Raw genomic sequence first — 24,850 nt, 5'->3', positions numbered from 1 at the left:
TACCTCCCAGCTCAGCTGCAGCGTACCTCCCAACTGTCCCGCAGAGGCATCTGCTCACAGTGATGTGAATGGCGGTGTCGGGAGGCTCTGCCTCCTTTTCCAGAAACTCCACACCCTTTTTGGGCACCAGGAACAGCAAGGTTGAGAGGTTTGGCATTTGTTCTACCTCAAGGGGCAGGAAAATGTAATCTTCAATCTGTCTTCAGTTCCACTAAGTGATTCTGAAATTTCAGTCCTTAGGGACTTTCATTTGTCCCCACGAACCAGCATGATGAGTTCCAGTGGAAGATAGACTCATTTAAGCTACAACGTACTTTAAAGCTAAAATAATTTTTTGGTAAAAAAGATTCATCTGCCGTGACAGATTGTAGGCAGCTATCCCTAGACAACTGCACCAGATTACTACACGTTCTCAATTTGAACCCCAATCATCTAATCCCTCCATTAAAATATTTTTGAGACTATTGGAACAAAGTATTAGTGATGTTTCACATCATACTCACTCTAATTTAAATAAACTAGAATATCATGCTTTAAGAGCTTTACAGTCAGGTGCATAAATATTGGGACATTGACAGAATTTTCATATTTTGGCCTCTATTCACCACCACAATGGCTTTGAAATGAAACAAACAATATGTGCTTTACCTGCAGACTTTCAGATTTAATTTGAGGGTAATTACATCCAAATCAGGTGAATGGTGTAGGAATTACAACGGTTTCTATATGTGCCTCCCACTTTTTAAGGGGCCAAAAGTAATGGGACTATCAACTCAAAAGCTATTTCATTGACAGGTGTGGGCTATTCCCTCGTTATTTCATTATCAATTAAGCAGGTAAATGGTCTGGAGTTGATTCTAGGTGTGACATTTGCATTTGGAATCAGTTGCTGTCAACTCTCAATATGAGATCCAAAGAGCTGTCACTATCAGTGAAGCAAGCCATCATTAGGCTGAAAAATCAAAATTAACCCATCAGAGAGATAGCAAAAACATTAGGTGTGGCCAAATCAACTGTTTGGAACATTCTTAAAAAGAAGGAACGCACCGGAGAGCTCAGCAACACCAAAAGACCCGGAAGACCACGGAAAACAACTGTGGTGGATGACAGAAGAATTATTTCCCTGGTGAAGAAAAACCCCTTCACAACAGTTGGCCAAATCAAGAACACTCTCCAGGAGGTAGGTGTATATGTGTCAAAGTCAACAATCAAGAGAAGACTTCACAAGAGTGAATATAGAGGGTTCACCACAAGATGTAAACCATTGGTGAGCCACAAACACAGGAAGACCAGATTAGAGATTAAACAACATCTATAAAAGCCATTACAGTTCTGAAACAACATCCTTTGGACAGATGAGACAAAGATCAACTTGTACCAGAGTGATGGGAATAGAAGAGTACGGAGAAGGAAAGGAACTGCTCATGATCCAAAACATACCACCTCATCAGTGAAGCATGGTGGTGGTAGTGTCATGGCGTGGGCATGTATGGCTGCCAATGGAACTGGTTCCCTTGTATTCATTGATGATGTGACTGCTGACAAAAGCAGCAGAATGAATTCTGAAGTGTTTCGGGCAATATTATATGCTCATATTCAGTCAAATGCTTCAGAACTCATTGGACGGCGCTTCACAGTGCAGATGGACAATGACCCGAAGCATGCTGCAAAAGCAACCAAAGAGTTTTTTAAGGCTAAAAAGTGGAATGTTATGCAATAGCCAAGTCAATCCCCTGACCTGAATCTGATTGAGCATGCATTTCAGTTGATGAAGACAAAACTGAAGGTAAAATGCCCCAAGAACAAGCAGGAACTGAAGACATTAGCAGTAGAGGCCTGGCAGAGCATCACCAGGGATGAAACCCAGCGTCTGGTGATGTCTATGCGTTCCAGACTTCAGGCTGTAATTGCCTGCAAAGGATTTGCAACAAAGTATTAAAAAGTGAAAGTTAGATTTAGGATTGTTTAGTTTGTCCCATTACTTTTGGCCCCTTAAAAAGTGGGAGGCACATATAGAAACCGTTGTAATTCCTACACCGTTCACCTGATTTGGATGTAATTATCCTCAAATTAAATCTGAAAGTCTACAGGTAAAGCACATCTTGTTTGTTTCATTTCAAAGCCATTGTGGTGGTGAATAGAGGCCAAAATATGAAAATTCTGTCAATGTCCCAATATTTATGCACCTGACTGTAAGTAAACGAAAAGATATAATCATCCGTGGAGCGGATAAGGGTGGTTCTATTGTTGTTATGGATGTACAGATGTACAGAGATGAATGTACTAGGTTGCTATCCGACAGTTCCACTTATGGTCCCTAATCTGCAGATCCTATGCCTGTCTTTAAGAAGCAGCTCGACATGATGTTACCTGAGGCCCTCTCTACGTTGTTATTGTCGGAAGAGATTGCACGGTCATTGCATGCGGAATTACCGGTGGTGCCGGTGTTCTACATCATTCCCAAAATGCACAAGAGAGTCCCCCGGGCAGACCCATCATCTCTGCCCGTGGGTCTCTGTGCCAACCTCTAGAGAGCTGTTTGGATGCTTTGTTGCAACCATGCATACAGGATCTTCATACTTATCTTAAAGATATGTCATCATTATTGTTGAAGTTGTCAGATATTGATAAACTACCTAACAATTGTCTTTTATGCAGTGTAGACGTGTCACGTCTGTACACATGTATCCCGCATGGAGAGGGACTTCGTGCAGTGAGAGACTTGATTACTGACAATGATTTGTATACAGGACCTAGTGTCAATTTGTTTATTAGATTGTTGGGGTTCACACTTAAGCATAATTATTTTTTGTATAATGGATGGTTCTTTATACATATGGCTGACTGTGCGATGGGGTCCTGTGTGGCCCCCATCGTACGCCAATGCCTACATGTATGCGGTAGAGAAGTCCTTATTCTTTACGCATTCTGAGATTACCCAGCACATCTATCTTTAGTTACGTTATATAGATGACATCCTTATTTTTTGGACGGGTACAGAGAAGATGTTTTGCGACATTATTTTGTGGCATAATTCCTCTGATGCCCCTGCCAAATTGACCTACACCATTAGCACCAATGAGGTCACATTTTTAGATGTCAGAATTACATCTGTGCTGGGCAGATTAGAGACATCGCTATATGTTAAACCCACTGACCGTAACACTCTTCTTAGACACAACAGTTTCCATCCGGTCTCTACACTACGTAGTCTACCATATTCACAGATGCTTAGGGTCTGTCGCATCAGGAGTGAGATTAATGAACGACATGAACAATTAGATATTATGATTGCTAAATTTGTGGACAGAGGTTATCCCTTAAATGAACTATTACAGGCTAAACGTAAGGCTTTATCGGGTAAACGTAACCGACAGGTACAACCGGTGAAAAAACCACCGGAGCATAATGTCATCACCTGGGTCAACAAGTTTAGTACCAGTAGTACTAGCAGTAACAGAAAGGCCAAACAATTGTGGCCGCTGATACAGACAGATCCAGATTTAGCAGTATTAGTAAAATCCCGTATTCGTCCATGTTACACCAGGGGCCGGAATTTTAGGGATTATTTAGTCAAAAGTGACATCACAGGCTTTTCTCGTGTTGTTCCAACTCACTTCTTGCAACGCAGAAATGGATTCTATAGATGTACAGGGTGTCTTACCTGTCGCTACTTGGTTATAGGCGACAGTTTCTTGCATCCATACTCCGGCAAGAAGTTCAAGATTTTACATACTCTGTCTTGTAGCGCCCGTTTTGTGGTATACCTCCTGTCTTGCCCATGTGGGTTACACTACATGGGCAAGACTGAGAGGCAATTCAAGCGTGTCCCTGCAGATCACTGGAAGCGCGGCGGGTGCCGATTATTGGTAGGGAGAAGGAACTGAGGTGTTTGGTAAGATATTTAAACACATGTTGTTTGTATTGTTGTATTGTACGTTGGTGTCTTGAGAAAGGAGGTTCGACCTCCGAAACGTCAATCCATTAATCAAGAATTGTTCACTAAGTTTTGAAGTCTCTGATTGCCGCCTTCCTGGAAAGTTATTTGGAGTTTGCTAAACCCCTGAGGAGGGAACCGGAGCAAGTTCAGTGCTATCAAGCACTATTTACTGAGTGCCGGTCTATTGGATATTATACACATATAAAAGAAGATAAAATACAGAGACCTAATAGCAGTGGATGGGAAAGTTTACAACACAGGTGCATCACATTTAAAAAGTGTACCCATCCATAAACCCCTCTCACTCTATATGATAATGTACCAATAATATAGTGACACATTGCTCCCTGTGCCCCGGGATATCTGTATAACCGTAATCTTATTCTGTATTATGGGAAGGTTTATTGGTGCTAAAGAGACTCGGCATCCAGGTAGAGCGTTACGTAGCCTCGGAGGTGTGTGAGGACGCCATGGCGGTGGGAACGGTGCGGAATCCTGGAGAGATAGAGTATGTGGGCGATGTACAGTTTATCACCCGCAGACAGGTGAGTGATGCCCATCTCTTACCATTAGTCATGTACAATGCGGTGACTTGCTCTGTAGCGGGAACATTATCCCTATGCTATAAGTGAATGCCCGGTGGCGCCCAGTGGTGCCCGTTCCACTGTACGTGAGAAGCGACGGGATGGGTACGAGAATCCCCTGTAACTGCTCTGTTGCGTATGCAGACTGCGACCATTGCGCTGTAAATTCCGCCATCACCCTGCATTCGGAACTGCGTGTAACTCTATACAACGCCCAGCCTTTAATTTGTCACTGCGTACCTATAGGATAGCTGACGAGTCCCTCTTTTTAGGCTGGGTAACAGTAGTTGTGTAGTGAGCAATCCCAGGAACTTTGTAGATGGCTGCATGACCTGGGTCTGGAATTACCCCTAAGCCTCTCTGCTCCATAGCAAAAGCTGCCCCTGCTCCCACTAAAGCTGCGCCCATGAACGTCAGCAAAGTTCTGTGTGGGCATATAGACGGACCCGCAGGCTGCACAGTGTCGGACACAGTATGGAGGATAGTATAGAGGTGTAAGTACGCCCGGATGATGACCAGCATTATACCTAGCTTATGGTGCACATAGGGGGCATGAGCACTACAATATGCGCACAAACAGCGCTGTATACAGGCGGATATACGCATTCCCTCCGTGCACGCCTTATTGCAGCACCATAGGGCAGATTTGTTTTCTGCGCTGTATCAGGCCTAGCGAGTTAGTAATCACAGCCCTGCGACAGGTAATTATGAATAAAGTACATACAGCGATCCCTACAGCTATACCGGGGAGAGATAAGTAATTATTACACCTCTAGATAAATCAGTGGGCTCGCACTCATATTGGGAAAGTCATTGATAACCTGGCGGATCTATAACCTGGCGTGGAGGGAGGGGCTCTCCGGTCGTGAGGTGGTTACAGTGACTATGTTGATCTATGATAGAGAGGACTATGTAGCTATATGTAAGGGGAGGAGTGATGCCGGGATGTACCGGATCAGGGGTAAAACACATCACCGGGGCACCGTATACCCTGTGAGCATTCCTCACCCTGCACATCGCAATTCCCACTGACAGACCCCCACCGTGACAAGGTGTTCCCAGCAGGCGTTTATAACACAAGGTTATCAGTGACCAATATCACATGAATACAGTAATTACACACAGCACAATAATGTCATAAAAAGTAATTAGCAGACAGTTTATTAAGAGGATTATATATGTACAGTATATGAGCAACAGGGGCATTTCTAGAGGAGGGGGCCTGTGTGCAGTCTCCGACACAGGCCCCCTTGCACTCGCAAGCGGGTCGAGGGTGGCCCAGTGCGCATGGGCACGACGGAGCCGGCTCCGTCATGCGCATGCTCGAGACCCGGATAGTGACGGGCAAACCGTCGCTCCGGGACTCGTACCAAAGGGGGCGTGTTGTCGATGTTGAGTGACAGCACGCCCCCTTTGGTGGGCGGGCCGGGGGAGTGGCTGCCCAGACGGAGGTGTTCTCATGGGAACGCCTACCATCTGGGGCCAGCCCCACTGACATCACAAGTGATGTCAGTGGGAGTGCTCTCGGCTTTGTTACAGCCGAAAGCACTCTGGGCCTTGCGGCAATGAGACCCTACCACATAGTGGTCACAATGGTCTTGACCATCACAACCATCTTCCTAGCCGCTCGCTATAGCTGTGGTCACCCACAGCTATGCGAGCGGCCAGGAGGCCGCTCTAAAAAACCAGAGGGCCGGTCCTGATTCAGGGCCTGAGTGCGCCCAGAGTCTTTTTACAGCGCCGGACCCCTGCGCCGACGTGGGATTCCGGTGAGGTAAGTAATATTATGGGTGCAGGGTGTGCGGTGCGGGGCCCCCCTGGACCCAGGGGCCCGTGTTCCCCGCACACCCTGCTCCCATTATAGATACGCCCCTGATGAGCAGATAAAAATTAACAGTTTTATTCAGATAGAATCTATCGGTTCTCAAACTTGGCCTTCAGGACCCCAAACAGTGCATGTTTTCCAGGTCTCCTCACAGAATCACAAGTGAAATAATTATCTCCATCTGTGGATTTTTTAAAATGTGTCAGTGAGTAATGAATACACCTGTGCACCTGCTGGGTGACCTGGAAAACATGACCTGTGTGGGGTCCTGAGCACCGAGTTTGAGAACCACAGAGATAGAAGATTCAGATAAGAGCCCCGGGCAGCCTCCTTCTGTCTGCACGGCCCAGGTAGTCACAGAAATGTACAGGCAGCATATTGGGTTCTCCTCTCCCCAAATGAGGCCACTGTATTGTCTCACAAGCCTTTTTTATACCCTGGGAGAAGGGTGGGGGCAACAGTGACCTCCCAATTAATGTATATTTCATAGCATACATAGAACACCTGCATTAATAGTTTACTTTATTCATCGGTAGGTGGCAGCATTGCCTCAACTATAGTTATTAACAAAGAGAAGATACACTGCTCTATAGTTTGTTTATATCAGCTACAATACTGGGCAGTGTACTAAGTAGCCATTGTCCTTGTGCATGAGACCATCTGTGTATAGCAACATTTAGCAGGTGCTTTTGATATTATATTATATGTTCAAGGTCCTTGGCTAGGGTAACACAATAAGCACATAGGGGCCTATTCATCATCGATAAACGGCCTGGTAACCATGCGGAAACACAGCCGCCTTCTCACGGACTCCCCGGCGGCTGTGCGTATGCGTGACCTCGGGGGGGAGGTAAGTAACGCAGCTAGATCTGTAGCTACGGTACTAACCGAGGGGACAGCTGCTTTTCGGAGCTGCTGTCCCCGCACCGGAGCAATGATGAATTGCTCCGGTGTAATCTATCCCCCGCTGCGAGTTGGATACTTAAGTTTCTCTCGCAGCTAAATCAATACTAAATCAGCGGAGGTCATACGGCCTTTGAAGATGAGTCTTGGATTATACGTCTGGATGGAATATGAAATAAAGGCACATTCCATTATCATTAACCCATGTTGTTTTCACACAAACAATCATGATATATGTGTCAAAGGGCAGTTTTTTAGCACCATCTAATAAAACCGTATAAACAGTACAAGATGGCTGAGTTGTGTGGTAAAAGTCACATGACTGTTATATACCCATTCTGATACACAATGCGCCTCTTCTCTCCCCAGATCCAGGAGTGGGGACCTTTTGATCTGTTGATCGGTGGAAGCCCATGTAATGACCTCTGCGTAGTAAACCCATCCCGGAAAGGTCTGTACGGTATGTGGAGCACTGTAACGTAACTCTGTCACTCTGCGCGGTACACCTAGGCCCCTGACTATGGTGGCCTGTGAGTTCAGTGCTTTGGGTATGGGAACAAAGAAATGAAACGTTGGACCCTTTTATCCCACAGACGGTACCGGACGCCTCTTCTTTGACTTCCCTCGCCTGCTTCATAAAGTCAGGCCTAAGCCGGGGGAAGACCGCCCGTTCTTCTGGCTGTTTGAGAATGTGGTGGCCATGGACAACAGGTTCAAGAGGACCATATCTCTCCACCTGGAGGTAAGGGGCCACCTCTGGGCCCCATAGGACACAGGTTACCTGGATTATTCCATGGGTGTAACATGGAGAGAAGCTTCTGATATTAGATCCTCCTCAATAACCCACCAGACAAGACACAACCCAACACAATAAAAGTAATTATCATTCTTTGTAAGAAGATAGAGATAAGACCCCTCTGTATCGCAGGACTACTGTTCCCCGGGAGTTGTAGATACAGGTTACATTTCACTTCATGCTGTGCTCCACAATCCGTACATTTATACAGCTTTATTCCTTGGTGTAACCCTGGTAGCTCTTAGCCATATCATACCCAGTACTAGTATTCCTACTCAGTAATCACTGTTTCTAGCTACACAGAAATAATTCTACAAGCACTTCATGAATAGAACATAAAACAACACGTTCTCTGTCTCCTTTGCCCCTCTCAGACAAACCCGGTGAAGATCGATGCCAGTGTGGTGTCCGCAGCACGCAGATCGCGTCACTTCTGGGGTAACCTGCCCGGCATGACCAGGTTGGTGGGACAGACGCCCGGCCTGTGTCTCGCTGTGGTGGGCAAGCGTCTGTTGTGTTAGTTTTTTTCCAGGTTACCTAGGCTGATGTGTAGCCAATCAGAGCATGAGAAATTTTAAAGGTTCAGCCAATCGGAGTATTAGAATGTCTGCTTACCGGCCAATTACATTTTATATGGAGGAGCAGCAGAGGGAGCGGTAGATGGGTCTATAACACGTACCTGTGTCTCCTGCGCCCCTCATACAGAAATTGCACCTTTATACTAGTGATGTGCGTTCAGTTTTATTCGGTTATGTTCAGATACCAAAAACGGCATCATATTGTCTATCAGGCTCTCACCTGTTTTGGTTAACCAATAGGATAAATCAGAACTAATCCGAACTTGCGCTAATTTGGTGAAAAGAATTGAGTCAAAAGCAAACCGCTTATCTCTACTTTATACATGTTTATAACAATTGTAATTCTACTGGTACGGTGTTAGATATGTGATGTATTCAGCATTCCACCGTGCGGGATGCCGACGGGCGAAATCCCGGCGCCGAAATCCCGACAGTGTCGGGCTCCCTGCACCAGAATCCCGACTGTCGGCATCCCAAAGGTAAGTATTGGGCGAGGGAGTGTTAGGTTTAGGCATTAGGGGGGTGGTTAGGTTTAGGGTGTGGGGAGGGGGAGGTCAGTTTAGGAACCGGGGAGGGAGTGTTAGGTTGAGGGTGCGGGGAGGGAGAGGTCAGTTTAGGAACCGGGGAGGGAGTGTTAGGTTGAGGGTGCGGGGAGGGGAGGTTAGGTTTAGGCATTAGGGGGGTAGCCTAGGGTTGGGCACTAGAGGGGAGGGTTAGGTTTAGGGTGTGGGGAGGGGGAGGTTAGTTTAGGCACTAGGGGGAAGGGTTAGGTTTAGGGTGTGGGGAGGGGGAGGTTAGGGTTAGGCACCGGGGAGGGAATGTTTGGTTGAGGGTGCGGGGAGGTTAGGTTTAGGCATTAGAGGGGGAGGCTAGGGTCAAGCACTAGGGGGGAGGGTTAGGTTTAGGGTGTGGGGAGGGGGAGGTTAGGGTAAAGCAGCGGGGAGGGAGTGTTAGGTTGAGGGTGCAGGGAGGTTAGGTTTAGGCATTGGAGGGGAAGGCTAGGGTCAGGCACTAGGGGGAAGGTTAGGTTAAGGCACTGGGGAGGGGAGGTTAGGTTTAGGCACTAAGGGGGGGTGTTAGGGTTAGGCATCGGGAAGGGAGGGGAGGGGTAGGGGTAAGGGTTATTCTTATCTGCTGTACTTATGGCTGTCAGTATTCTGACCAGCGGCATCCCGACCGCCGGGATCTCATACCCAACACATTAGATACACCAGTTATTATCTCCGGTCTCTCTAGGCCTCTGGTTTCCACGGTAAATGAGAAGCTGGAACTTCAGGACTGTTTGGAACCTGGGCGTATAGCAAAGGTGAGAGGGCAGATATAACATATTGTGACACAGTCCGAATAGGGGTCCCTCTCCTGGGTAGATGGACTCCCTCTTTAAGTACACAGTAGCCAGATAAACAGAACACAAGTCTGGGTTCTCATACAAGCTGGTCGGTGCCAGTCTTTATTATCTGGACCCATAAACAAAAGCAAACATAAATAAAAACCTAGCCCGTCTGGGCTCTAACTAATCAGAATGTTCCCTCTCTGTCAGAACACTAAACAAAAAGCACGTCCATATTACTCACAGGTTTTGTATTCAGCAGTGTCTCAGAGCAAGCTAGCCTGTGCCTGCTCTCCCAGGTGTGAGACCCTCAGTCACAACACCACCCAGCTTATATTGGCCACTTTCAGGTGGAAGCCCTAATGAGCCTGCTACCAGGCTCACAGGCCCAATACCTGGAGTGGCCTGTGGATGGAGCCCTCCCTCTCCTCACATCCACACCCCCAGGACCCATTCCGGCTTTTCACAAAACCCGACATCTAGTCTGTTACCAAACAGACTTCTCCTGGGGGTTTTAATATACGTAGGACAGGAATCTGGGACACACGTAAAAAAGCCATTCCACACTTCCCTAGTGCTTTTATCACAATATGTAACTGATCTGATTTCTCTATGTAGTTTCCCTGTACCATGTTATATAATAATGTGCTATAATATGCAGGTAATTATGATGTTGCACCATGTAGTTTCCCTGTACCATGTTATATAATAATGTGCTTTAATATGCAGGTAATTATGATGTTGTACAATGCAGTAGGTGACATCTCCCAGCAGGAACCAGCTCTCCTCTGCCCCCTGGTGGTAAATCCCCTACACAGACATTGTCCGAGCCTGATCAACCTCAGTCATGTTCTTTGTTTTTCTATTTCTTCCGCGCTGGAACGAGAACGGCTTCTATATGGTCATAATTAGGGGAGGGGGCTGAATATTACAGTACACAGACATCAATGAAAGAGGAAAACAGAATATTTGTCAGCAGGAGGCACTAAATATCTACATACATTGTATTACCCCTGGCAGCTGTACTAATATAAATATCTAACCCGGCGTATCCTAGCGAGATATGAAAGAAGAGATTGATGGTGGCGTACATTCTGAGTCGGACATGGCTGCGCCTTTTGCCGCTTTTGCATCTTTATGCTATAGTCACTACATTGCCCCTCCCTGGTGTAGATCCGAACGTCCGTATGCGCAAGGAGTGAGACCCCCACTGTCAGCGTCCGCTGAATTACCGCCTGGTGTCGCACCATAGAGACTAGCAGCAGCCCTATAGCAGGCGGAGTGTCTCCGTCCATGTACGGTCTCTGCGTCTTTCTACACAACCGCTATCAGCAACACGCCTGCGACACTCCTATAAAACGCGACGTCTGATTAGCTGCCACCATGTTCCCATCCAGGAATGCCCCTCACATTTCTGCTACTGCGCGTCCAAATCTGTACAAAATCAAGGCCCGTGCGCGGTGCCACTCAGACATATGCGCAGACTAAAAACATTGCTCCGCTGCGTCCGACACAATCAGCTCGGCGCTCGGACACAAGATATAGAGGATCCTGTAACTAGGACAGAAGACCTGTATAATAGCCGCGCAATGCTGGAGCTTTGCAGACACACATCACATTTTCTCTTTATTATATAATGTCTTTAGGCGAAATGCAGCTATATCTATATTTAAGCTCACATATATTATTATTTATTAAGGTTTCCTGTTCTCTGCTGCAAAAGTCTGTGCTGGGGTCATCTCCTCTCCCATAGTTGTGCCCCCAGTTCATGTTCTGCACTATGGTTATATTAAATTATATCTATATTACAGAACATGAACTGGGGGCACAACTATGGGGCATTATATGATTTGGGGACAGAAGTTGTTTGTATCATTGAAAACTCTGTTATTGTGTTTTTCTTTTGTGACAAAAGAAGTTAATGTAATGAGTTGTTTTATAATATATTAAATATATTATGCCCCATAGACATCTATACAGCCCCATCCCTAGTTAACACACACACAGCCCCCGCTCATCACGCCACAGCCCCCGCACTGTCCCTCCAACCTGAAAGACAAATAGCGTGGCCTCCGGCCCCGCGCACCATAACCCGAGACCACCAACCTGATCCGGGGACCGATGTCCCCTCCTGTGCTGTGTAGAGTGCTGGCTGGATGTCTTTAGGCACGCGGAAGGGAGCAGCCCGGCCCCGAGCTGTGCTGTGCTGGGGCGACGACGCGTGCCCACAAAGAGGGCTCTGAGTATCCCCTCTGGCACGCGTGCCATAGTTTCACCACGACTGCTTTGTACCCTACTCTTACCCTGTATACTCACCCCCTGTGCTGTCCTCCTACCCCCCCCCCTGCCCCCCTCTGGTTACATATAGAAGAGCATCAAGCTGTAACAGTAAAATGACAGAAGCTGATTGGTTGCTATGAGCAACGTCTCCACTTTATCTCTCTCCGAGATTTGATAAATCTCCCCCATGTGCCCTATATATGGGCTCCGAGCAGCGTGGTACCTGGAGAGCTAATAAAAGGCCGCGCTCCGCCCCCAGGTCGCTCTCACCAGTTATTTATGAACCTCTTGTCTCCTCCAGTTCTGTAAAGTCTGCACCATAACGACCCGTCCCAGCTCCCTGAGGCAGGGGAAGGAGCACAGCTTCCCGGTGACCATGAATGGGAAGGAGGACGTCCTGTGGAGCACGGAGATGGAAAGGTGATTGTACAGCGCTCCCTGCTAACACTGTGATGCGTTACCTGTGGGCGTGAGATGGAGGCAGATGCTGCATAATTCACCGTGGGGTTATTATATGGCTATAACGGCCAGAGATCTGCACAGGGTTATTATATGGCTATTACAGGCCCAGAGATCTGCACAGGGTTATTATATGGCTATAACGGGCCGGAGATCTGCACAGGGTTATTATATGGCTATAACGGGTCAGAGATCTGCACGAGGTTATTATATGGCTATAATGGGCCAGAGATCTGCACGAGGTTATTATATGGCTATAATGGGCCAGAGATCTGCACATGGTTATTATATGGCTATAACGAGCCAGAGATCTGCACAGGGTTATGATATGGCTATTACAGGCCCAGAGATCTGCATGGTGTTATTATATGGCTATAACAGGCCAGAGATCTGCACGGGGTTAGTATATGGCTATAACGGGCCAGAGATCTGCACAGGGTTATTATATGGCTATAACGGGCCAGAGATCTGCACGGTGTTATATGGATATTAAACGGCCAAAGATCTTCTCGGGGTTATTATATGGCTATAACGGGCCAAAGATCTGCACAGCATTATTATATGGCTATAATGGGCGAGAGATCTACACAAGGGTATTATATGGTTATAACGGGCCAGAGATCTGCACAGAGTTATTATATGGCTATAACGGGCCACAGATCTGCACAGAGTTATTAAATGGCTAAAACGGGCCAGAGATCTCGTAAGGTGACCTGTCTGTATGAGGAACGCGTAGGGTGACATGTCTGTAGTGTGACATGTCTGTATGATCAACATGTAGGGTGACATGTCTGTATGAGCAACACGTAGGGTGACATGTCTGTAGTGTGACATGTCTGTATGATCAACATGTAGGGTGACATGTCTGTATGAGCAACACGTAGGGTGACATGTCTGTATGAAAAACATGTAAGGTGATGAGTCTGGATGAGGAACGTGTAGGGTAACCTGTCTGTATGAGGAACATGTCGAGTGACCTGTCTGTATGAGGAACATATAGGGTGACCTGTCTGTATGAGGAACGCGTAGGGTGACCTGTCTGTATGAGGAATGCGTAGGGTGACCTGTCTGTATGAGGAACGCGTAGGGTGACCTGTCTGTATGAGGAACGCGTAGGGTGACCTGTTTGTATGAGGAACATGTAGGGTGACCTGTCTGTATGAGGAACATGTAGGGTGACCTGACTGTATGAGGAACATGTAAGGTGACCTGTCTGTATGAGGAACATGTAGGGTGACCTGTCTGTATGAGAAACATGTAAGGTGACCAGTCTGGATGAGGAACGCATAGGATAACCTATCTGTATGAGGAACATGGGTGACATGTCTGTATGCGGAACATATAGGGTGACCTGTCTGTATGAGGAATGCGTAGGGGGACCTGTATGTATGAGGAATGCGTAGGGAGACCTGTCTGTATGAGGAACGCGTAGGGTAACATGTTTGTATGAGGAACATGTAAGGTGACCTGTCTGTATGAGGAACATGTAAGGTGACCTGTCTGTATGAGTAACATGTAGGGTGACCTGTCTGTATGAGTAACATGTAGGGTGACCTGTCTGTATGAGGAACATGTAGGGTGACCTGTCTGTATGAGGAACATGTAGGGTGATCTGTCTGTATGAGGAATGCATAGGGGGACCTGTCTGTATGAGGAACGTGCAGGGTGACATGTCTGTATGAGTAACGCGCAGGGTGACCTGTCTGTATGAGTAATGCGCAGGGTGACCTGTCTGTATGAGGAACATGTAGGGTGACCTGTCTGTATGAGGAACATGTAGGGTGACCTGTCTGTATGAGGAATGCATAGGGGGACCTGTCTGTATGAGGAACGTGCAGGGTGACCTGTCTGTATGAGGAACATGTAGGGTGACCTGTCTGTATGAGGAACATGTAGGGTGACCTGTCTGTATGAGGAATGCATAGGGGGACCTGTCTGTATGAGGAACGTGCAGGGTGACCTGTCTGTATGAGGAACATGTAGGGTGACCTGTCTGTATGAGGAACATGTAGGGTGACCTGTCTGTATGAGGAACATGTAGGGTGACCTGTCTGTATGAGGAACATGTAGGGTGATCTGTCTGTATGAGGAATGCATAGGGGGACCTGTCTGTATGAGGAACGTGCAGGGTGACATGTCTGTATGAGTAACGCGCAGGGTGACCTGTCTGTATGAGTAATGCGCAGGGTGACCTGTCTGTATGAGGAACATGTAGGGTGACCTGTCTGTATGAGGAACATGTAGGGTGACCTGTCTGTATGAGGAATGCATAGGGGGACCTGTCTGTATGAGGAACGTGCAGGGTGACCTGTCTGTATGAGGAACATGTAGGGTGACCTGTCTGTATGAGGAACATGTAGGGTGACCTGTCTGTATGAGGAATGCATAGGGGGACCTGTCTGTATGAGGAACGTGCAGGGTGACCTGTCTGTATGAGGAACATGTAGGGTGACCTGTCTGTATGAGGAACATGTAGGGTGACCTGTCTGTATGAGGAATGCATAGGGGGACCTGTCTGTATGAGGAACGTGCAGGGTGACCTGTCTGTATGAGGAACATGTAGGGTGACCTGTCTGTATGAGGAACATGTAGGGTGACCTGTCTGTATGAGGAATGCATAGGGGGACCTGTCTGTATGAGGAACGTGCAGGGTGACCTGTCTGTATGAGTAATGCGCAGGGTGACCTGTCTGTATGAGGAACATGTAGGGTGACCTGTCTGTATGAGGAACATGTAGGGTGACCTGTCTGTATGAGGAACATGTAGGGTGATCTGTCTGTATGAGGAATGCATAGGGGGACCTGTCTGTATGAGGAACGTGCAGGGTGACCTGTCTGTATGAGGAACGCATAGGGTGACCTGTCTGTATGAGGAATGCATATGGTGACCTGTCTGTATGAGTAACGTGCAGGGTGACCTGTCTGTATGAGTAACGCGCAGGGTGACCTGTCTGTATGACGAACATGTAGGGTGACCTGTCTGTATGAGGAACATGTAGGGTGACCTGTCTGTATGAGGAACGCATAGGGTGACCTGTCTGTATGAGGAATGCATAGGGGGACCTGTCTGTATGAGGAACGCATAGGGGGACCTGTCTGTATGAGGAATGCATAGGGGGACCTGTCTGTATGAGGAACATGTAGGGTGACCTGTCTGTATGAGGAATGCATATGGTGACCTGTCTGTATGAGTAACGTGCAGGGTGACCTGTCTGTATGAGTAACGCGCTGGGTGACCTGTCTGTATGAGGAACGCGCAGGGTGACCTGTCTGTATGAGGAACATGTAGGGTGACCTGTCTGTATGAGGAACGCATAGGGTGACCTGTCTGTATGAGGAAGGCATAGGGGGACCTGTCTGTATGAGGAACGTGTAGGGTGACCTGTCTGTATGAGGAAGGCATAGGGGGACCTGTCTGTATGAGGAACTTGTAGGGTGACCTGTCTTTATGAGGAACGTGTAGGGTGACCTGTCTCTATGAGGAACGCATAGGGTGACCTGTCTGTATGAGGAAGGCATAGGGGGACCTGTCTGTTTGAGGAACGTGTAGGGTGACCTGTCTTTATGAGGAACGTGTAGGGTGACCTGTCTGTATGAGGAACGCATAGGGTGACCTGTCTGTATGAGGAAGGCATAGGGGGACCTGTCTGTTTGAGGAACGTGTAGGGTGACCTGTCTTTATGAGGAACGTGTAGGGTGATCTGTCTGTATGAGGAACGTGTAGGGTGACCTGTCTGTATGAGGAACGTGTAGGGTGACCTGTCTGTATGAGGAACGTGTAGGGTGACCTGTCTGTATGAGAAACGCATAGGGTGACCTGTCTGTATGAGGAACATGTAGGGTGACCTGTCTGTATGAGGAACATGTAGGGTGACCTGTCTGTATGAGGAATGCATAGGGTGACCTGTCTGTATGAGGAATGCATTGGGGGACCTGTCTGTATGAGGAACGTGTAGGGTGACCTGTCTGTATGAGGAACGTCATACAAAAAAGGGGTTTATGATCCCGCTCTAGTTTCATAATACTTATAATTTATATTATAATATACAACACTGACACAGTAAATAAATAACGTGATATCCAATTGGAATTATTTTATTTTTATTGGTCCTTATTACTGATGTGCTACTACAAGCTCTATGTATATATATTTCAAAAGAAGAAAAAGGAAAAAGCAGAGCTATTGTTGCAGTGCACTATACTGTCAGTTCATATTAATCTGTCCTTTATTAAAACATATTAATCTTTATTCAAATTCAATTAAAATATTGACATATAAGGGTTATCACAACTGGCGAAATATTTTTTAAATGAATTCAACATTCAGTAGGATAGAAAGATGTGCATGAAAGTATGAAATTAAGTGTATTGTTTAAAAGAAAAACAAATATGCCGCTGGTTGTATGTAATTATATTCTTGTATAATAGAATTGATGTTATTCTCCCAGTATCACTGTTATAATATAGTAATATGTGGATATATGTGGATTTAATAATCTACATCCATTATCCTTTATCAGTGATATTAGGGAGATAAATGTTTATCTGCAGCAGCTAAAATGTAACAGTTGCTGTTGTAATAAACTCCCAATGCAACTATTCAAAAGTAGCAATCTCAGTTTAGCTACTTATGTAACTCTTCACATAAATATTTGGCAGTAGTCTATTCACACCACATTAATGCTGTTATTGCGTTTGGGCTAGCTAGCTCCATATAATAGTATTCAGCTAATCAGGTTCTGTAAATGACATTGCCGTTTGTCTAATGAAGGAATGTTACGTGTATAGTATTCCCTCAAACTGCTGCAGATATAAACATTTATTGCATCAAAACATATTAATAATTATAGTAGAATGCAGCCAGTCGGCATGTGAAAAGAAACGCCAACGCGAGTTTCGCCTGGCTGCTTTTTCAAGGCATCAACCCGAGTGATCGTGTCCTCCGTCATTTATTCCCCAGGTCAGATGACAATTGGTTCATTCAAATATGTTGTTGCCGCCTGAATTTCCATTGGTTCCAGTGTCTCCTATTCCCCTCTATTGCGGGTTTGGTTGCCGAGTACCGTTAATTACCAGGCTGCTCGTATGTCTCTCGCTAATGCAGTGACGTCACCTGTAAATAGATCAAATACATCCTAATACCAAAATTTTATTTGTATCATGACCTCCTAAAACATTAATTCATTAATCATATATATGTCCATATGAACGAGTACTAATAGCATATAATATTCAAGTACTTGATGAATGACAGTACATCTTATTGAAAAATAATTCATAGGGATCATCATAGTCCCCCATTAACCCCATCAGCGATATGTATAAATTATCCAGTTTATTTTAATAAAGAATTAATAATATATGTACACAATGACATACCAGATTATTCAACATTTATTAGTATATCCCTTATTATCAATTTAAAAATAAAAAGTATATAATAATTTACCTAATATATATTAACAAATAAATAGTGACAAATAAAATATAAAGTGAAAAAATTATATAATAATCAAAAAAACATAATAAATAAAACACCACACAATCAAAAATTGTTCATTAATGTAAATGTGTCAAATTAATGTGAAAATTGTGATTTCATTAATTAGCAATACTCCTAATAATAGTGTGTCCAAATAGTTAGTTATATTGTGAAGTGTTATGTATGTACTGCTATGTGTCCCAAATATCTCATGGGTGATAATATTAGTGATACAAAATAAAATATTGTAATATATATCCTATAACGTGTTTATTAATATTAGTATTATCCATCGTGCCCATATCATTATATACCTCTCCAAATAAAAATAATATGTCATTGTCCCCAAATATCTCAAACACATGTATACAGGTGCACATGTATACATATGCATACCTCCACATATAAGTATTTTATAAGAATCAATCTCTATTTATTACATACAGTAATTTTCAATTAATGTAGGATTAATGAATCACTTATACACATATATATTATAATATCCATTTATTACATAAAGTAATAATGGTTTAATACTATTTTCCATGATAAATATAGGATTAATAAGTCCTTCAATTATATATATTCTGATAATTTAAGAATGTTTCATATCTTATCAATAATATCCTATAGTTATCCTATCCATCTCAGATCCCACTATATTTTCTAGTATATTGACTTGATACATATTATCCCAATAATATTTCTAGGTAGTCTTCGATTCAAATACTCATATAACGGATATTCCACATATCCAGATTGAATATTCTTAAGAAAAAGGGAAAAGCAAGGGGAGAGAGAGGAAGAATGGAAAAAGAAAAATCTTACTTGTTATCTAATAGTTATCTATATCTGCTTTATGTAATAAATGGATATTATAATATATATGTGTATAAGTGATTCATTAATCCTACATTAATTGAAAATTACTGTATGTAATAAATAGAGATTGATTCTTATTAAATATTTATATGTGGAGGTATGCATATGTATACATGTACACCTGTATACATGTGTTTGAGATATTTGGGGACAATGACATATTATTTTTATTTGGATAGGTATATAATGATATGTGCATGATGGATAATACTAATATTAATAAACACGTTATAGGATATATATTACAATATTTTATTTTGTTCACTTTTTATTTTTAATCACTAATATTATCACCCATGAGATATTTGGGACACATAGCAGTACATACATAACACTTCACAATATAACTAGCTATTTGGACACACTATTATTGGGAGTATTGCTAATTAATGAAATCACAGATTTCACATTAATTTGACACATTTACATTAATGAACAATTTTGATTGTGTGGTGTTGTATTTATTATGTTTTTTGATTATTATATATTTTTTTCACTTTATATTTTATTTGTCACTATGTATTTGTTAATAAATATTAGGTAAATTATTATATACTTTTTATTTTTAAATTGATAATAAGGGTTATACTAAAAAATTTTGAATAATCTGGTATGTCATTGTGTACATATATTATTAATTCTTTATTAAAATAAACTGGATAATTTATACATATATCTGATGGGGTTAATGGGGGACTATGATGATCCGTATGAATTATTTTTCAATAAGATGTACTGTCATTCATCAAGTACTTGAATATTATATGCTATTAGTACTCATTCATATGGACATATATATGATTAATGTTTTAGGAGGTCATGATACAAATAAAATTTTGGTATTAGGATGTATGTGATCTATTTACAGGTGATGTCACTGCATTAGCGAGAGACATACGAGCGGCCTGGTAATTAACGGGACTTGGCAACCAAACCCGCAATAGAGGGGAATAGGAGACACTGGAACCAATGGAAATTCAGGCGGCAACAACATATTTGAATGAACCAATTGTCATCTGACCTGGGGAATAAATGACGGAGGACACGATCACTCGGGTTGATGCCTTGAAAAAGCAACCAGGCGAAACGCGCGTTGGCGTTTCTTTTCACATGCCGACTGGCTGCATTCTACTATAATTATTAATATGTTTTGATGCAATAAATGTTTATATCTGCAGCAGTTTGAGGGAATACTATACACGTAACATTCCTTCATTAGACAAACGGCAATGTCATTTACAGAACCTGATTAGCTGAATACTATTATATGGAGCTAGCTAGCCCAAACGCAATAACAGCATTAATGTGGTGTGAATAGACTACTGCCAAATATTTATGTGAAGAGTTACATAAGTAGCTAAACTGAGATTGCTACTTTTGAATAGTTGCATTGGGAGTTTATTACAACAGCAACTGTTACATTTTAGCTGCTGCAGATAAACATTTATCTCCCTAATATCACTGATAAAGGATAATGGATGTAGATTATAAATCCACATATATCCACATATTACTATATTATAACAGTGATACTGGGAGAATAACATCAATTCTATTATACAAGAATATAATTACATACAACCAGCGGCATATTTGTTTTTCTTTTAAACAATACACTTAATTTCATACTTTCATGCACATCTTTCTATCCTACTGAATGTTGAATTCATTTTAAAAATATTTTGCCAGTTGTGATAACCCTTATATGTCAATATTTTAATTGAATTTGAATAAAGATTAATATGTTTTAATAAAGGACAGATTAATATGAACTGACAGTATAGTGCACTGCAACAATAGCTCTACTTTTTCCTTTTTCTTCTTTTGAAATGTATGAGGAACGTGTAGGGTGACCTGTCTGTATGAGGAACACGTAGGGTGACCTGTCTGTATGAGGAACACGTAGGGTGACCTGTCTGTATGAGGAACACGTAGGGTGACCTGTCTGTGTGAAGATTGCTTAGGGTGACCTGTCTGTATGAGGAACGCATAGGGTGACCTGTCTGTATGAGGAACGCGTAGGGTGACCTGTCTGTATGAGGAACGCGTAGGGTGACCTGTCTGTATGAGGAACACGTAGGGTGACCTGTCTGTATGAGGAACGCGTAGGGTGACCTGTCTGTATGAGGAACGCGTAGGCTGTATGAGGAATGCTTAGGCTGACCTGTCTGTATGAGGAACGCGTAGGATGACCTGTCTGTATGAGGAATACGTAGGGTGACCTGTCTGTATGAGGAATGCGTAGGGTGACCTGTCTATATGAAGAACGCATAGGGTGACCTGTCTGTATGAGGAATGCGTAGGGTGACCTGTCTGTATGAGGAACGCGTAGAGTGGACCTGTCTGTGTGAGGAACACGTAGGGTGACCTGTCTGTGTGAGGAACACGAAGGGTGACCTGCCTGTGTGAGGAACGTGTAGGGTGACCTGCCTGTGTGAGGAATGCATAGGGTGACCTGTGTGAGGAACGCATAGGGTGTCCTGTCTGTGTGAGGAATGCGTAGGGTTACCTGTCTGTGTGAGGAACGCGTAAGGTGACCTGTCTGAGCGAGGAACGCGTAGGGTGACCTGTCTATATGAGGAACGTGTAGGGTAACCTGTCTGTATGAGGAACGCGTAGGCTGTATGAAGAATGCGTAGGCTGACCTGTCTGTATGAGGAACGCGTAGGCTGACCTGTCTGTTTGAGGAATACATAGGATTGACCTGTCTGTATGAGGAATACGTAGGGTGACCTGTCTGTATGAGGAACGTGTAGGGTGACCTGTCTGTATGAGGAACGTGTAGGGTGACCTGTCTGTATGAGGAACGTGTAGGGTGACCTGTCTGTATGAGGAATGCGGTATTCAAGGAAAAATGGGAAATATTGTCATCTTTGTTGGCGCACAATAATAATTCAATATAAAATATAACTTTTATTATTATCATATTTAAAATTCATTCTGCCTCACAAGTGAAATATGGGCCTTATTCAGGTTGGATCGCAAGGCTGTGTTCGCACACGCAGCTAGGCGATATTTGCGGTCTGCGCATATGTATACATCGCAGTTTGCATGCGCGCACCGGCAGCTGCAATCAGGAAGTGATCGCAGTGAGCTCGCATTCCCATCACATAGTGAGTGACATAAAGTGACTGTTTTGGGGTGGAGAGGGGGTCACGGTCAGCGGAACGTAGGCGTGCCTGTGCGTTTGAACACGTTACACGGCGTGCATAATTAAGCCCCTGCGATTGTATACGCCAGCAGAGGTCTAGATGGTGACAGGAAGTTTGTCCGGTAGGATCAGGTCATCCACAACTGTGCGTATGGTTCCGTAGTTACTGATGTTTTCGCTGACTTGCGGATGCATGTCATGGGAAGTGGGCGGCTTTATACAGTGATGGGCATCTTGGTATAGTGCTGCGGTTGCCGTGCGATTGCATTCATTAGCATATTTTCGCAGCGAGTGGGCGCGTGCGAACGCAGCCGTGTGATCCGTGCTGAGTCAGGCCTTATATACATAGTATGATGATATTTTCTGAATATATTAATAACATTTATAAGGACCCCTCGTCTCCTTGTTAATTCTTCCAATAATAGTTATGTGTTTATTCTTTATTTAAAGTTGTGATGATCTATAACTAATTTAAAGATTACAATGCAGGATAACGAGGGCACTAATCATCTCCTGTATTACATAGTAAGTCACTCATGGTTCATGTAGAGAGAGATTAATTTCTCAGTATTATAATTCCATCCACGTTTATGAGATACTCCAGGCTATTATTCCATGAGCATTGGCCCTATGTCTGTGCATACACAGGGTGTCATATCACCACTATCAGACATAGGCCCTCATTCAGAGCCGCACGTTAACAACAGTACGCTCGTTGCGTTCCGATGTTGACTAACCGCGCATGCGTCGGTGTTACACTGCGCATGTGCGTACGGCAGATTGCGGTTTTTTTTTCTCTCGTTCCTAAAATAGCGTACAGGAAGTGACATGTCAAATGTGATTGACAGAACAGGGCGTTTTTGGGTGTTGACGGGGGTGGAGATGAAAAAACGCAGGCGTGGCGAGGCGTTTTTGGGGCGTACATACATTAGCAGATGCGAACGTCAAATGTGTTCGGACCGTCTCATACGTCACTGGAACATCCGCTTTCCCTTCAAAATGCTCGCACAGCTTAGGGTCAGGATTACTCGACCACATTGGCGATGGCCTTCTCCTCCGTCCCGGGACTCAACGATGGTGCTGCGATTAATCGCGGCTGGTCAGTAAAGTAATTAGTGTTGGATTGAAAACCGGCTTGGTATGTGTTTGGAAAGCAGTTTATTGGGATAGCACAAAAGCGTACGCAGGTGGAAATCAGAGCTGCTAATGTCATGATTACACAATCAATTAGCGTACATTTTGGGTGTTTTATTTTGGCCACAATTTGTTGGTTATGGCCTATTGTAACAATAATGTCATCATGTTTTAATTAGCTCCCCTTTTTTTTGGTTTACTGTGGAATTTGCATCGCTATGTGATTTTTTAAACGTTCCTTAAAGAGGCCTTTTTTTTTTTTTAAGAGGGTCAGTTTTTGCCTTTAGGGCCAGGATTAAATGTAACCCATTTGTACAATAATGTCACAATACAATGTCAGTTTTTTGTTTTAAATTTATTGTTTAAACACAAACAAATTGGCCTAATATTTTTTGGCCTTTTTTTTGTGGCAAAGATATTTGGTTAAAAAAAAAAAAAAAGCCATAACTGCTAACATAAGCGTAAATACCAAATTTTAAAAAATTTCACAAGAAAGGAGAGGGAAGTTTTGACCAGAAAGGAATATGAGCCAAGCACAGAAGGAGTGTGGGAAAAGTCGCCATTGCTGTCACCGTTTTCTCGCCCGTTTGGCTGGGTGAGGGTGGGCGCCAGACCGGGTCCGGGATGCCATCGGGCTGGCCTGTCCAGAGGCAGATGTTGTGGCCTCTGGACTAGGCACAGGGCTAGGCACATTTGGAGGATTGGCTGATGTTGTGCCAGAGGTGGAGGATCCGGATGTTCCGGCAGGAAGGGAGGTCGGCTCCACCATGTGCTGGCGAACGAGCTGCTCCAGGGCATCGGCGATGCGGATGTTGGCCCTGGTATTTTCCGCCAGGGCCTGAGCAATGGTCACGTTGGCCGCAGCATTTTGCTCCAGGGCCTCAGCCACCCGTATCAGACTGGCGTCCATCCTCTGCAGAATCTCCGTATGGAAATCCGATTTAAAATTGAGTTCTGTGAGGAGGCCCACTGCCTGCGAGGGGGCACGCCCTGGACTGGCTTCTGCAGGGTCCTCAGCCGGATGTACTGGTTCCTCCCCTGCAGAGCCAGCAGAAATTCTGTGGCCAAGGCTCCCCTCTGGAGCAGACTCATCCGCCTCTGTCTCTGTTAGGAAAAATGCGCAAAGACTCACATTAGAATCTACATATTGGCACAATAGCATTTCAGAGTTGGCGACATCACAATACTTACCTGGGCCAACATGAGGAGCCGCAAAGTCTGGCATGTCCGTATCCATGTTGGACACGCCAAACACCTCCACAGCCTGCACACACCCCTGTGCCAGCTCTTCTAAGTCTGTCAACTCCAATGACACAGGGGTGGGACCCCCACCTGTCCCCCTTGCATGCCTAGCCCTGTCGGCAAGTTTTTGCTTGAGACGATATTTGAAGTCTGCCCATCTGTGGAATGAAATTGGAACCATTATCCTTTGTTTTACAATGGGGTTTGTTTATAGGATGGGAAAGTGTTTACTTACCGCCGTTTGACATCCCGGGCTAGACGGACA

At 44.4% G+C, this 24,850-nt stretch overlaps 1 protein-coding gene across 1 annotated transcript in view; it reads left to right on the top strand.

Annotated features, from left to right (window-relative positions):
- DNMT3A (DNA methyltransferase 3 alpha) overlaps window positions 1–24,850 on the top strand; it is a 90,073-nt gene that overhangs the window by 45,156 nt on the left and 20,067 nt on the right. The window contains exons 9-14 of the mRNA XM_088481749.1: window positions 4,340–4,485; window positions 7,622–7,712; window positions 7,846–7,994; window positions 8,423–8,508; window positions 9,863–9,932; window positions 12,538–12,656. Coding sequence (XP_088337875.1) covers window positions 4,340–4,485; window positions 7,622–7,712; window positions 7,846–7,994; window positions 8,423–8,508; window positions 9,863–9,932; window positions 12,538–12,656 — 661 coding nt within the window. The remainder of the gene's footprint in view (window positions 1–4,339; window positions 4,486–7,621; window positions 7,713–7,845; window positions 7,995–8,422; window positions 8,509–9,862; window positions 9,933–12,537; window positions 12,657–24,850) is intronic.

Source organism: Taudactylus pleione, unplaced genomic scaffold, assembly GCF_031769625.1.
Source record: "Taudactylus pleione unplaced genomic scaffold, aTauple2 ptg000277l, whole genome shotgun sequence".
Classification (NCBI taxonomy): domain Eukaryota; kingdom Metazoa; phylum Chordata; class Amphibia; order Anura; family Myobatrachidae; genus Taudactylus; species Taudactylus pleione.
The sequence above is the reverse complement of the archived record's forward strand: the minus strand, read 5'-3'. Positions and strand labels throughout refer to the sequence as shown.